General features: G+C 39.5%; 1 protein-coding gene across 1 annotated transcript in view; it reads right to left on the bottom strand.

Annotated features, from left to right (window-relative positions):
* NDUFA9 (NADH:ubiquinone oxidoreductase subunit A9) overlaps nucleotides 1-14,244 on the bottom strand; it is a 73,687-nt gene that overhangs the window by 11,513 nt on the left and 47,930 nt on the right. The window contains exons 6-8 of the mRNA XM_007937190.1: nucleotides 10,060-10,162; nucleotides 7,142-7,209; nucleotides 5,575-5,651 (exon numbers count right to left, since the gene is read on the bottom strand). Of these exons, the coding sequence (XP_007935381.1) occupies nucleotides 5,575-5,651; nucleotides 7,142-7,209; nucleotides 10,060-10,162 (248 nt within the window). The remainder of the gene's footprint in view (nucleotides 1-5,574; nucleotides 5,652-7,141; nucleotides 7,210-10,059; nucleotides 10,163-14,244) is intronic.

Here is a 14,244-nt window from a genome sequence, read left to right as displayed (position 1 = left end):
TTCCTCAGTTGATGGACATCTAGGTTGTTTCCATGTTTTGGCTATTGTAAATAGTGCTGCGATGAACATCGGCGTGCATATATCTGTTCTTGTCAGGGCTCTCATTTCTCTAGGGTATATACCCTTTTCTTAATTTATTTTATAGTATTTTGCTTGATTGTTACTTGTGAGTTTTACCACTACTCTATAAGCCCCATAAAGGCAGAAACCTTGTCCATCCTTTTCACTCTTGTGGTATAATATACACACTATGAAATTCATTTATTTTAAGCATACAATTCAATGATGTTTAGTTAACTTACTGAGTTGTAAAATCATCACCATAATCCAGCTTGAGAATATTTTTCACCACCCCAATAAGATCCCTCATGCCCATTTACAATTAATCCTTGTTCCTAGCCTCAGTCTTAGGCAACCACAAATCTATTTTCTGTCTCCATAGATTTACCTTTTATAGATTCTCATATAAATGCAGTCATACAATATGTGGTCTTTTGTGTTCGAGTTCTTTCACTTACCATGTTTCTAAGGTTCATCCATGTTGTTACATGTGTCAGTATTACATTTCTTTTATTGCTGAACAATATTCCACTGTGTGGGTACAACACAATTTATTTATTCATTCATCAGTAACGGGCATTAGGATAGTTTCCAATTTGAAGCTATTATGATAATGATGCTATGAACAGTTATGTGTAAGCCTTTGTGAAGACAAACACCTTCTTGGGTAAAACCCTAGGAGTGGTATTGCTGAGCTGTACAATAAATGTAGGAGGCCTGGTGGTGCAGTGGTTAAGCACTTGGCTGCTAACCAAAAGGTCAGCACAGTATAAACCCACCAGCCACTCTGTGGAAGAAAGATGTACCAATGTATTTCCATAAAGGTTACAGTCTTGGAAACCTTATGGGGCAGTTCTAATCTATCCTACAGGGTAGCTGTAAGTTGGAATCGACTTGACAGCAAGGGGTTTGCTTTTTGGTTTTGTGGTAAATTTATTTAACATTTTAAGAAAATGCAAAACTATTTGTTTACAACCACTTTACATTCCCAACAGCAATGTAGGAGCTTGCTGTATCTCCACATTCTTCCCAACTTATTACTGTCTACCTGGGAAGAGGCATCTCACTGTGATTTTGATTTGCATTTCCCTAATAACAAAGGGTGCTGAGCATTTTTGTGTTTTCTCCCAGCTGCCCTGGAGTCACCTCCTACTCACCAGTACCACAGAGATCAAGACAGACTTTTCCTAAGTACACTGCCAGGCCTTTCTTCTCAGTTAACAGCTGAGCACATCAGTAGTTCCCACCTACCAAGGGCTCCATGTGCTTTCTGGCCACTACTATATTGTTTCTGGTAAAATGTCTATTCAAATCTTTTGCCCCTTTTTTAACTGGGTTGTTTTGTTTTCTTATTATTGAGTTTTAAGAATTTTTTTATATATTCTGGATACAAGCCTCTATCAGATATGTGCACATATTCTCTCCCATTCTCTGGGTCACCTTTTTACTTTCTTGATAGTGTGTTTTTAATCACAAACTTTTTAAATTTTAAATAAGTCAAAATTTTAAACAATTTTTCTTTTATGGATTGTACTTTTGATGTTGTAGCTGAATTTTTTTTTTTCCTAACCCAAGGTCTAAGAGCTCTGGTAGTGTAGTGCCTAAGGCATTTGACTGCTAACCAGAAGGCTGGTGGTTCAAGCCCACCAGCCATTCCTCGGAAGGAAGATGGGGCAATCTACTTCTGTAGTGATACTGCCTCAGAAACCTAAGGAGGGGTCGCTATGAGTCAGATCTGACTCGACGGCAGTGAGTTTGGTTTTATTTGATTAGAACCCAAGGTCTAGATTTTCTCATAGCTTCCTTCTAAAAGTTTTATAATTTTAGGTTTTACATTAAGACCTCTGCTATATTTTGAGTTAATTTTTATATATGTTGTGTGGTATCTAAGTTCATCTTTTTGCAAGTAGATATCTGAGCACCATTTGTTGAAAAGACTATTCTTTCCCTACTGAACTGTCCAAAGTCAACTGACCATAAAGATAAGGATTTATGCCTGGACTCTAAATTTTGTTTAACTGATCTATATGTCTCTGATGCCAGTACCACACTTGCTTAATAAATGTACTTTAGAATAAGTTTTGAAACCAGGAAACTTAAGTTCTCCAACTTCCTTATTCTTTTTCAAAATAATGTTGGCTAGTCTGTCTGCAAAGCAGTGCCATATGAATATATAATTAATTTGTCAATTTATACAAAAAAGGCTACTGGAAATAAAATAAAATTGTATTGAACCTATAGATCAATTTGGGGAGAACTGATCTCTTTAACAGTATGGACTCTTCCAATACATGAACATGTACTTAGGTCTTCTTTAATTTCCCTCAGCAATACCATGTAATTTTCAGTGTATAAGCTTTGTACTACTTTAGTTAAATTTATTCCTAAGTATTTTATTCTTTTTTGAGAACTAACATGAATAACATTTCTTTCTTAATTTCCTTTTCACATTGTTCTTTGCTAGCATATAGAAATTGATTTTTATATATTGATCTTGTATCCTGTGACCTTACTGAACTTATTTATTTGTTCTAATAGCATTTTGTATGTCAACAAATATTTAATGAATGAATGACAGACAGAAGGAACCAACATGATATAACTAATAACTACAAAAAACCTAGGAGCAAAATTAAGATCTTCTGTCTCTGCTGTAGCCTCAAAGTATCAGAGAAATATGAAAAGCTTTTCCCTAAGCTAAAGAGACAAAAAAAGGGAAGAACAGGCATATTTAAAATTCCACAAGGAAAAATGCCTATACCACCATCTCCAGTCCCACTTCTCCCATCACTGTGCCAAACAACCAAGACATCCTGGAGCCTGGCAGAGACCAGAGTGGCTAGGTAAAGATAAAGAAGAAAATGGCCAACTTACCCTAAAGTCATTTCCACTGAGTAGTAAGTAAGTCAAGTTCAAAAGGCCATTTTGACTCATCTATTCCTTGGAATCTTGATCTAACTCTTTAACTAGAGCCCGATATTTTTTGAATCCAGTGTTTTATAGATCATTGTAATGAACATATTTATGACTAGTTTTCCCAGAATATATAATTGACGGCAAGCTAATATACTGAAATGGGAACTCAAAGAGAGACATACATTGTCCATCAGCTAGTTGACTGGAAAAACAGTAGTTTTTTGCACTGAAAAAAAATTTACTAAATAACAGTGTAATATAATTCAATGATTCTTAATTCTGTGACTATTGTTGTTGTTGCTGTTGTTATGTGCCGTCGAGTCGGCCCCGACTCATAGCTACCCCTCCTTGGGTTTCCTAGGCAGTTATCACTACGGAAGTAGGATTGCCCAACCTTCTACTTCCTAAAAATATTTGCTTCCAGAGAATATTACTATATACTACCTGAATACGTATTACACGTATATGTATACTGGTATACTTATATACTGCCTCCTGGCTTACAGAGAAAAGTGTCATTTTCTCTGGAAGCAAATTTTTTTAGGAATTAGGCTACCACTTAATTTTTGAATCAGATCCTCACCATTCATAGGACATCAGGTATCATTAGTTTGTTTCAAAGAGTAACAAGCTTCTAGATCAATTACTAGGTGAATTTGCTGCCTCTCAATTTGGCAGACTGTGTTATAGTTTTTGACTTTCAGTTATTCAACAAAAAAGGTTCTATACATAGTTGTGACATGATTTACCAATTTCAGATTTGTCACAAAACTTAACTGTGCCCTAGATTCTCTGTGAGCAAATTTCAACAAAGACAGTATATAACAAATGATCAGTCCTCTATAGCACTAGTATGTTGTTGTTAGGTGCTGTCCAGTCAGCTCCAACTCACAGTGATCCTATGCACGACAAAAGTAACCACTGCCCGGTCCTGTGCCATCCTCACAATCCTTGCTGTGCCTGAGCCCATCATTGTAGTTACTGTGTCAATTCATCTCCTTCAGGGTCTTTTCCTTTTTTGCTGACCTTCTACTTTATTAAGCATGATATCCTTCTCCAGGAACTGATCCTTTCTGACTACATGACCAAAGGAGGTGAGACCACTTTCTGGCCATTTTCACTTCTAAGGAGCATTCCAGCTGTTCTTCTTCCAGGACAGATTTGTTTGTTCTGGCAGTCCATGGTACTTTCAGTATTCTTCACCAACACCGCAATTCAGAGGCATCAACTCTTCTTCAGTCTTCCTTATTCATCGTCCAGCTTTCACACACACATGAGGCGACTGAAAACACCATGGCTTGGGTTAGGTGCACCTTAGACTTCAAAATGACATCATTACTTCAAAGTGACATCTTTGCAGCACTGGTATTGCAAAAACGGCAAGGAGGCCACATGTTCTGACCTCCTCTAATCCCACGAGAGGAAGACAGGATTACCAGCAGTAACCCAAGGCCTATTACTGCAAGGCCAGACATGCTGCCTCCCTCCAGCCCTTTCACCAACCGTTCTTCCCAAAGCACCACCACCTCTCTCCTGGGTTCAATAATTTGCTGCAGTGGCCACACAGCTCACAGATTACAGGGTTTATTAGGAAAGCACCAGGCTACAACTCAAGTTCAGGAAGAATGCTCAGTCTCTCTCCCAGCCCACCGTCCCTCAGCCAAGAGTCTCTCACAGTCTCTTTCCCAGCAGTGCTGGTCCCTCGGTGTCTCACTCAGCAATGCTTGTCTCTTGCGTCTCTTTGCCAGCAATGCGTGTCTCAGGAGCCTGTGTCTCTTTCAGCAGCACATCTTCTTCAACCAGCAGTCAGAGAGAGTTCTGCCTCCAGGAGGTCTCCTTTAGAGCCCACAGGGTGGTCAAACTAGCCAATTATAGCATCAGAACTCTAAGCACCTGAGAGAGAGTGGGCACCTCCCAGAACATTGTTTTGTGCCTCTCCCAACAGAAATATTCCAGGTGGACACCTTCAGCAATCAGGAGCTCTGCACTTGCTCATAGAAAATCTCACCTTGGAGTTTACAAAGACTTATGGGTAGAAAAGCCACACAAAGTAATTTACTACACTGCAGGTATACTATACACTAAACCAGTCATTTCCAACCTTTTGGTGTACTGCAATACCTTATCTGAATTAATTTAATTTTGCAACCAATCTCACTCCTAAAAATGTATTGTTTCGGATTTTAGAAATTATAGCAATACCCTCAGATGTAATAAAAAACATAATTAGAGTAGGATAAAATCACCCTTGGAAAATCACTGGACTAAGTACATGTAACAGTCTAGCCCAGTGGTTCTTAGACTTTGGTGACTAAAACAATCATTTGTTAAAGCGGACTCTCAAACTTTCTCTCAATTTTAACATAAGCATTCAGAGGATTCTGATCCTGGTGGCCTCGGAATAGCTCTTCAAGACACACTGGCCTCAGATCTAGGGGAGAAAGGTTTCTGGAATAAACACAGTAGAAGAAAGACATTGCAAAATCTAACAAATAAATCTGTCAGTAACTTGTTTAGAAATTATTGTTATTATCAACCATTAGGATTCTTTCACTGTAATAGGTAGTACAATTTTAAAGTCAAACTGTAGGCACCTACCCGGTGAAGGCAAAGGTTTTCCCACTGGCATCTGGATCCTTAACTGCATTAACAATTCCTTTGGATACATCTACAACCTATAAGAAAGTATAACACGTTTAAGTCATTGGTGAAAGAAAGAAATGAAGAAAGGAAAAGAACAAGGGGCTGGGGGAGGGATGGATAGTAAGAGGGAGGGAAGCAAGACACATTGACCACAAAAAAGAAAAAGGTAAATTCAAATAATGGCATTTACTATTTTAAGAAAGCTTCTTAAAGAACCTGTCATCTCAAGAGCTCAAATAACCTCCACATTTGAAGGCCTTAAATATTTCGTCTAGTCAGAAAGTATTTATCTTCAGATAGCTGCCAAGGCCTTTTTTTTTTTTTTTTTTTTTTAATTGTGCTTTGGGTACAAATTACAGAGCAGAATTTGTTTTACATTCAATAGTTCGTATACATTTGATCTCACACCCCGATTTCCACCCCCAACCCTAACCCACTCTCCTCCCCTCTTTCCTGTGACCCCCCTCCTCTCTCTGTATCCTTCTTAACTATGCATTCCTGTCTGTCCAGCTTTCCCTCCATGTGAATGCTGCCCCTCTGGTGCCCCATGGATGACTGCTCCAAGGGGTGGATCTGTAGAGTAGGTGGGTGTATCCCCCTGGGTTGGATGTTCTGCATGTAAGTCTTTTTACTGCTAACAGGGCTGAGAGCCAATCCTATCCCAGGCCCAAAGAGTATCATCCTAGGGCCATAGTCTTGGGGGTCCCACCAGACTCCATTTGACCAGTAATTCTGGTCATTACTGTGTTTCTGAATTTTGTTCTACATTTTTCCTCCCATTCTACCCAGGATCTCCAGTTTTGCCAAGGCCTTTCTGATTCATCCCTGCCCACCAACTCTACAATCTCTTACCACTCCTCCCAATATTGTTACTAAAATTATTAGGTGGAACCACATGGAATTGCTAATACTCCACAACAAATTTCCTGGCCCAAATTTTCAGTAGTGCCACTGCTGAGAAACTCTGGTCAACCTAATACACAACTCAATCTTGTCTGGCACCGTTGAGCCCCTGGACATCCTATTCCCAATGCATGGCCTATTCTTCCCCAACTCCCTTCGTCTGACTGTTAGTCATCTTTCAAGTCTCATTTAGCTGTAACATATTCTAGGAGGCCTTCCTCATCCCTAAGTCTGGATTAGGTGTCCCTCTGATGTGATTACATAAAATTCACTATCTTAACACTCATCCTACTGTCTGATAATTGCTTTACTTTCCTGCCTCTGACTGAGATCAACTTGGGGATATCATCATGTATCTGTCTAGTTAATATCTATATCCCAAATGACATCTACAGTGGCTGGCACATTAATGGTTCAATTTTCTCTTAAATAATCAAATGAAGACACAGAGAAGATATATATGTATCTCTTAAGTTAAACTGAGAGGCACCAAGTTAAAGCAAATTGGCAAAGAAAAAAATGATGGAGTTACTGGATTGGGATGAAACCAGAAAGGTGATCACCTGAATATGAATGCAGCTGCAGCCCCTCTCCAAGCCCCTTCACCAAGGGTACTTACATATACTGGTTGCTTCTCTGTCTTTAGGCCCAAGGAAATAATAGGCACACCACCAAACCAGCGAATGTCTGGCAGAAGAAAGAATGAGAACTGTTCTTAGAAGGCCTATGCTGGCCTACCAATCATCAGCTTAGTATAATAATACTACATAATAAAAATAATGAAATAAATAGCAGCTGATTCTAAGGAAAGTAAATTTCTTATAAGAAGCAGCCATTTGCTTTTCAGACAATAAACATGAAAAATAAAAAGACCAAATATTTAAGAAGAAAGAGAAAAAGGAAAAGAGGTCAAATGGTTTGGCTTCTTCTACTCTATAAGGCTAAATACATGGCCACTCCCAGTACCGAACTCTAACTGCACTCCCTTCTAAGGAGGAGCATAGGAATCAATAGATCAGGGATTGAAAAACATAACAAACTGTTGCCATTGAGTCAATTCCAACTCAAAGCAACCTCATATGTGTCAGAAGAGAACTGTAATCCATAGGGTTCACAACAGCTAATTTTTCAGAAGCAGATTGCCAGGTCATTCTTCCAATGCTCCTCTAGGTGGACTTGAACCACCAACCTCTTGGTTAGCAGCCAAGCACTTAATTGTTTATGCCATCCAGTGAGTCCCAGATCAGTGATTCAGCACAGGTAACCCAGAAAAAGGCCCTGGTAAATATGAGAATTTAGTTTATGATAAAAATAGAATCGTAAACCTGTGGAAAATGGAAATATTATTTAATATACGGTATTGGAACAATTGTTCTATAACTTGTGAACAAAAAAAATAACACTTTACTTCTCATACACACTAAAAATGTAATCCATTTGGGATTACATTTAAAGGTTAAAAAATTTTTTAAAGAAGCATTTAAAAGTAGAATTTAATGCAGAATGTGAAAAGACACAAGTAGTAAGGGAAAAAAAGATGAGAAAAAAAAATTAAAATTTAAATGTATAGGAAGTAAGTAAAAAAACATTTGCAACAAATATGGCAAAGATATGCCTTACTATATAAAGACCCTAAATATATCAGGAAGAAAAACCTTATCTCTCAAAGGAAACATGGGCAGAGGACATACACTGAAAACTCCCCCAAGCAATACATACAGCTACTGAGGAGAAACAGGATGCTTCCAATAAAATAACTCACTATCCTTCACAGCACTTCTCAGGAGGAAGATTAAAATTATATCTCCCAGTACATAAATGAATAAATTGAGAAGTAAAGCTGGGTTGTCATCATAGACTTGAAAAATGCATTCCCCTTTCTTCCTTCTCCTGTCACAAAAGCTATGGGGAGATCATTGCCTCAGCTCTGAAATTTCATCAATTAGTTGAGAACACTCATTTTTGGTGCCAACATATATCTGTTAGGTGCTATATAAACGAAAAACCAAACCCACTGCCGTTGAGTCCATTCTGACTCACAGTAACCCCCATTGGGTTTCAGAGGTAGTAAATCTTTACAGAAGTAGATTGCCCAGTCTCTCTTCTGCAGAGTGGCTTGTGGGTTTGAACCACCAACCTTCTGGATAGCAGTCAGTTGTCTTAGGCACTGTGCTACCAGGTGCTATCTAAACCAAAAAAAAAAAAAATCACTGTCATTGAGTCAATTCGACTTATAGCGATCCCTCCTTGGGTTTCCAAGGTGGTATCTCCACACAAGTAGATTGACCAATCTTCCTTCTGAGGAGTGGCTGGTGGGTTTGAACTGTCAGCCTTCTGGTTAGCAGTCAAATGCCTTAGGTACTATGCCATCAGAGCTCCCAGGTGCTATCTAATCAGCTTCAATTCATAGGGACCTTTTGGTTAGCAGCCAAATGCCTTAACCACTGCACTATCAGAGCTCCCTCTAGGTTACCAGTTGCTATCAAGTTGACTCCAACTCATTGTGACTCCTTGAGAGTCAGCACAGAACTATCTCCATAGAGTTTTAAGTATCTGATTTTTTGGAGGTAGATCACTAATCCCTTCTTCTGAGGCACATCTAGGTAGACTTGAATCTCCAACCTTTCAGTTAGTAACCAAGTGCATTAACTGTGCATACCTAGCCAACTCACTATGTATTAATCTCTAAGCCCTTTCCATAGAAATTGTTACTAATCAAGAAGACCTATAAAATGTGTCTGACAAAATGAGATGTTATCTCTTTGTCTAACCTTCAAAATCCACACCTAAGTGATGCTGCAGTCAGAATAAAAGTGAGAAATTAATTAAGACAGAGGGGCTCCACAAGATTATAAATGAAGCCAACACTTAAGTACTTACTATGTGCCAGGTGCTATAATAAAGGTTGTTTCATTTAATTAACACATCACTGTTGAAGTCGGCAAGGTGTTCTGGTGGTGCAGTGGTTAAAGCATTCTGTTGCTAATCAAAAGGTCAGCAGTGCAAAACCACTAGCCACTTCACAGGAAAGATGAAGCAGCCTGCTTCCATAAAGATTTCTAGAAATCATAAATTTTGGAAAGTATATGGGCAGAAGTCTGGAGGTTCAAATCCACCAGCCACTCCTCAGAAGGAAGATGGGGCAATCTACTTCCGTAATGATACTGCCTCAGAAACCCAAGGAGGGGTCGCTATAGATGAACCCTATAGGAGTTGGAATCAATTCAATGGCAATGGGTAGGTGGTGAGGCTTGAAATAGGCATTATTATCTCCATTTTAACAGATGAGGAATGTGCCACTCAAGAGACTTGTCAAAGTCACACAGCTGGTTCACCTCGCACCAAGATTAAACTTAGGTCTCCGACTCCAAAATCTATTCTCTTTCTATTAACTAAAGTTGTTTTTTCATAAGAAGGATCATGTTGACTATGCCAATATAACCTTAAGTCCCTTATGTCAGAAAACATCGTTGGCTTGTACTTAACTTCAATTTGGTTAACTGCTGTCTCTCTCTTCTACTATTAAGGAACACATACTTGCGAAATAGTTGAGGAATCTATCTTCTCTTCCAAAGATGTCTGATGGTTTTATGATAGTGGCTTCTGGAAACGCATCTCTCACTTCTTTTTCTCCTACAGCCTAAACAAACAACCAGAAACACTATTCCAAGTTTTGAGATTTGTGAACAAAGCTCCCATTATTTCCTCTACCAGGACACTATTTGTATTTGTATTTTAAACATCATACTATTTGCCAGATTAAGGTAATCATGTTATTTATAAAACTTACACAGAATTTTTTAAAACTCACAAAGATGCCCTGCACTTTATAGCTCTTCTTGGGTTTCTACACATTTTTATTCTAAGGAAGCTATGCTAAAGGAGGAGAAAAAAAATCAAAGCAGAAATTTTCAGCTTTCATTTTTCTTTCGAATCATAGATTCTCTAGTTGGTGTCAACAGGCTAGCAGCCTGCCAAAGAAAGGAGAGGGAGGTGGCAGTGGGTTAATAATGGAACTGGCAGCACTATATATATCCAGAGGTGATCACTGGTAGATCGCTGGCATACCTAATCTCAACACTGCAACATCCCTGCTTGTGATGATCTAGTAACTGTGAACCTCTCAGTTCATCAACTCCAATGACCTCCTCTCCATTCTATTTCTCCCACTCTACACGCAGTCACACCATGGATCACATCAACCCCTGAAAATGCCCTTCCTCTGAAACACTAAATGAAAACATCCTACCCTCATGTCTCCTATGTTTCCAGCTTGCTTGCTTGTCCTTTGTTCATCTGTTCCTTAAATATCTGTTCCTCAACTTTGTCAGAACTCTAGTCCACCAACTCTGCTTTCTCCCTTTATCAACCTTCTGTATTCTAGATTAGATTCCACCGCTGATCTTTTCAATCACTCTCTCCAATATTGTACACTACCTTTCCCTCTTTGTCTTTTACTTTACCCACAGGCAAAATCCCAATCCTGGAAGAACTCCACTAGACATGGTCTTTTCAACTGTCTCATATGCATGAAAAAAGGGAGAGAGAAGAATTGATGCATTCAAACCCTGGTGTTGAAAAAGAATATTGAATATATGGTGGCCTGCCAGAAGAACAAATAAATCAGTCTTAGAAATACAACCAGAATGTTCCTTAAAAGTGAGGACAGGAAGACTCAGACTTGCTTCCTTTGGACACATCATCAAGGAAGACCAATTGCTAGAAAAGGACACCATATTTGGAAAAGTAGCAGGCCAACAAATAACGAACTCTCAAGGAGATGGATTCACACAATAGTCGCAACAATGTGCTGAAACATACCAACAAATAGGAAAATGGTGCAGGACCAGGCAACATTTCATTCTGTTATATAAGGTCCTCATGAGTCCTCATGACTCAAAGGCAACTAACAACAACATTAACACCTTGCCCATTTTTCCTTTACTCCATCCACCAGGTAAAATCCCAATCCTGAAAGAACCCCACTAGCCAACTTCTTTGAGCTATCCATTCCTACTGCCTTCAGCAGCTGGAGGAAAATACTGAAAATCATATATTGGTATCACTACAAATTCATGGCACCAATTTTAACTGGACCATCAACATTTCCCAGAAATACTGTTTTCTTCTAATTAATTTACTCTTTCCTAAGCCACTCCTCGGAAGGAAGGTTGGGCAATCCTACTTCCGTAGTGATACTGCCTCGGAAACCCAAGGAGGGGTCGCTATGAGTCGGGGCCGACTCGACGGCACATAACAACAACAACAACAACATGACACTTTCAAACATTTTAACTCTCTTTGAATTTCAGACCTTCTTTTCTTTCCTCTTCCCTTCAGTAAATGGCTTAAATTTCTAATTCAAAGAGAAAATATAAGCCACCAGAGAGAAACCACCTCAAGTGCCCACCACCAGTCTACAAATTTAGGTGTGTGTACCACCATTTTCTCCTCCTTTCTTATCACAGCTGAGGAGTGACAAGCACTGGAGCTCACTCCTCTCACTTTCTCAGAACCTGCCCTATTTACTCTCTCCTTTATCTTCAGTTTCACTTTATCAGCTCCTCCCACCCCATTAAACAATGTCACTTTATTAGCTCCTCTCATCCCATTAAACAATGTCAGGATCTTCTATCTTAAAAGAAAATAATAATTTCTAACTCCACATTTCCCTCTGGCTATTTACTCTATCTCTTCTTCCTTTTGCCAGTCAAACTACTTGAATATGTTGTCTACCCTCAGCTCCTATCTCTTCACTGACCTGTACTCTGGAGTCTGCCCCACACTTACACTGAAACTCTTCTTAATAAGGTCACTGATGACCTCCACATTAATAGAACCAAAGATAACTTCACAGTTCTAAGCTTATTTCACTTCTCAGTAGCATTAACTGTGAGGAACTACTCTTTCTTTCCATGCTATCTTCCCTTGGCTCCTGTAACATCATACTCACCTGATTTCCTTCCTACCCTATGTATGCCCACTACCTTCTTAGTCTTTTTGTTTTGTTTTTCACAGATGCCTCCTCCTCTCCAAAACCCAAAAACATACTCACTGCCATCGAGTCATTTCCAACTCACAGTGACCCCTCCTTGGGTATCTGAGATGGTATCCCTATGGAAGTAGATTGCCCAATCTTCCTTCTGAGGAGTGCCTGGTGAGTTTGAACTGCCAGCCTTCTGGGTTGTCGTCAAATGCCTTAGGCACTACGCCTCCTCCTCTACAATACCACTAATCATTGGTATTCCTCTGAGTCCAGTCCAAGGCCCACTCTTCAATCTATACTTTTTCACTAGGCCTTTTTATCCTCTACCAATGCTGATGATTGCCAAATTTTTATGTTCAACCCAGACCTGAGCTACAGAAGCACAAATCCCATTCACAACTGCATTGGCATGCATCTGAAATGCAACCCGAGTCCAAAAGTGGATCACCATCTTCCATTCTCCGTAAAATACCTTTTGTTAACCTTTGCTGCACGTTGGAATTTCCTAAGGAGAGTTAAAAAATAATCTATTCCCAAGATCCATCCCCATCGACTGTTTATATTGATCTAGGATGCAGACTGGGCATAAGTATTTTTAAAAACTCCCTCAGTGAATCTAATGTAAAGTGAAGGCTAAGAACCACTGCCCTAAAGCCCATTCCTTCTCAAGTGTTTCTCATCTTATGAATAGCACTACATTCACCTAGTGGCTTAGGCCAGAGGGCTGGATACCTCTGACTCTTCCTCTCTCATCGCTGACCCCCTCCTCCCTTCCAAACATTTATGAAATTCAGATAAGTTTATGAGTACTAAGAGGCGCAGGCATGTACATACACTCCATCTCTCTCATTCCTGCTTTATTGACAACGTAGTATGAAAATGTGGATGTGCTGAAAGTCAGTTCTGTGACTATGAGAAACAAAGCTTACAAAAAGAGATGGCTGTAACTGGGAGACTCACAGAGAAAGGAAGCTGAGGCCCTGATGAATGCCGGCACTAAATGGTGCCTAAGGTTCCCTACTGCTGGATTTTTTTTCAGGTATGTGGACCAATACATTTGGCTTAGTTTAAGGCAGTCTGTGTCGAATTTGCTGATACCAACAATACTTACTGACAGGTCCTCCCTTTTCCCTTATATGCTCCTATGGCATAGTTTACTACTTTGCAACACTCAGTGAATCTGAAATTTTTTACCTTAATGGAGTAGAAAGTTGATATAGGCTAGGATCCTATCTGCTTTATTCACTACCTTATCACCCGGGCCCGCAGCAAAATATGTGGCACATAGCAAGTACCTAATAATCTATTCAAATAAATTAATGCAATAGGTCAAAAAAATTAGAGCTATTGCTGAAGAACTGTGTTGTCCTTATCAGGCTGACCCAAAACTTGTTCCTAAAGGCAGAAACCAATTCCTAATGGCAGCCCCAGGCACTGCAATCCCTTCTGTGTCCTTGATAATGAAGACATTTCAGGTTGTAGCCTGACTCCAAAACAGATGGTCAATCCCTAGGTATGATCTGGAATACTACAGGGTTGCTGGGAATATAAAAGCACTACCTGAGTAGCCATTCCCTGGCTAATATTTATCCCTGTCATCCTCAGTCTTCACATCATCTTTTTAAGAGTGGCATAAAACCTGGGGTTCCGGCAAGATGGCGGACTAGGCAGAAGGATTGCACAAACCCTCTTCAACAAAGAAAAGGGAAACCAATTAACACAGACACAGAAGATAA

Source organism: Orycteropus afer, unplaced genomic scaffold (assembly GCF_000298275.1).
Source record: "Orycteropus afer afer isolate SDZICR_OR568_19922 unplaced genomic scaffold, OryAfe1.0 scaffold00040, whole genome shotgun sequence".
Lineage (NCBI taxonomy): Eukaryota > Metazoa > Chordata > Mammalia > Tubulidentata > Orycteropodidae > Orycteropus > Orycteropus afer.
This window is presented reverse-complemented; position numbering and strand designations above follow the sequence as displayed.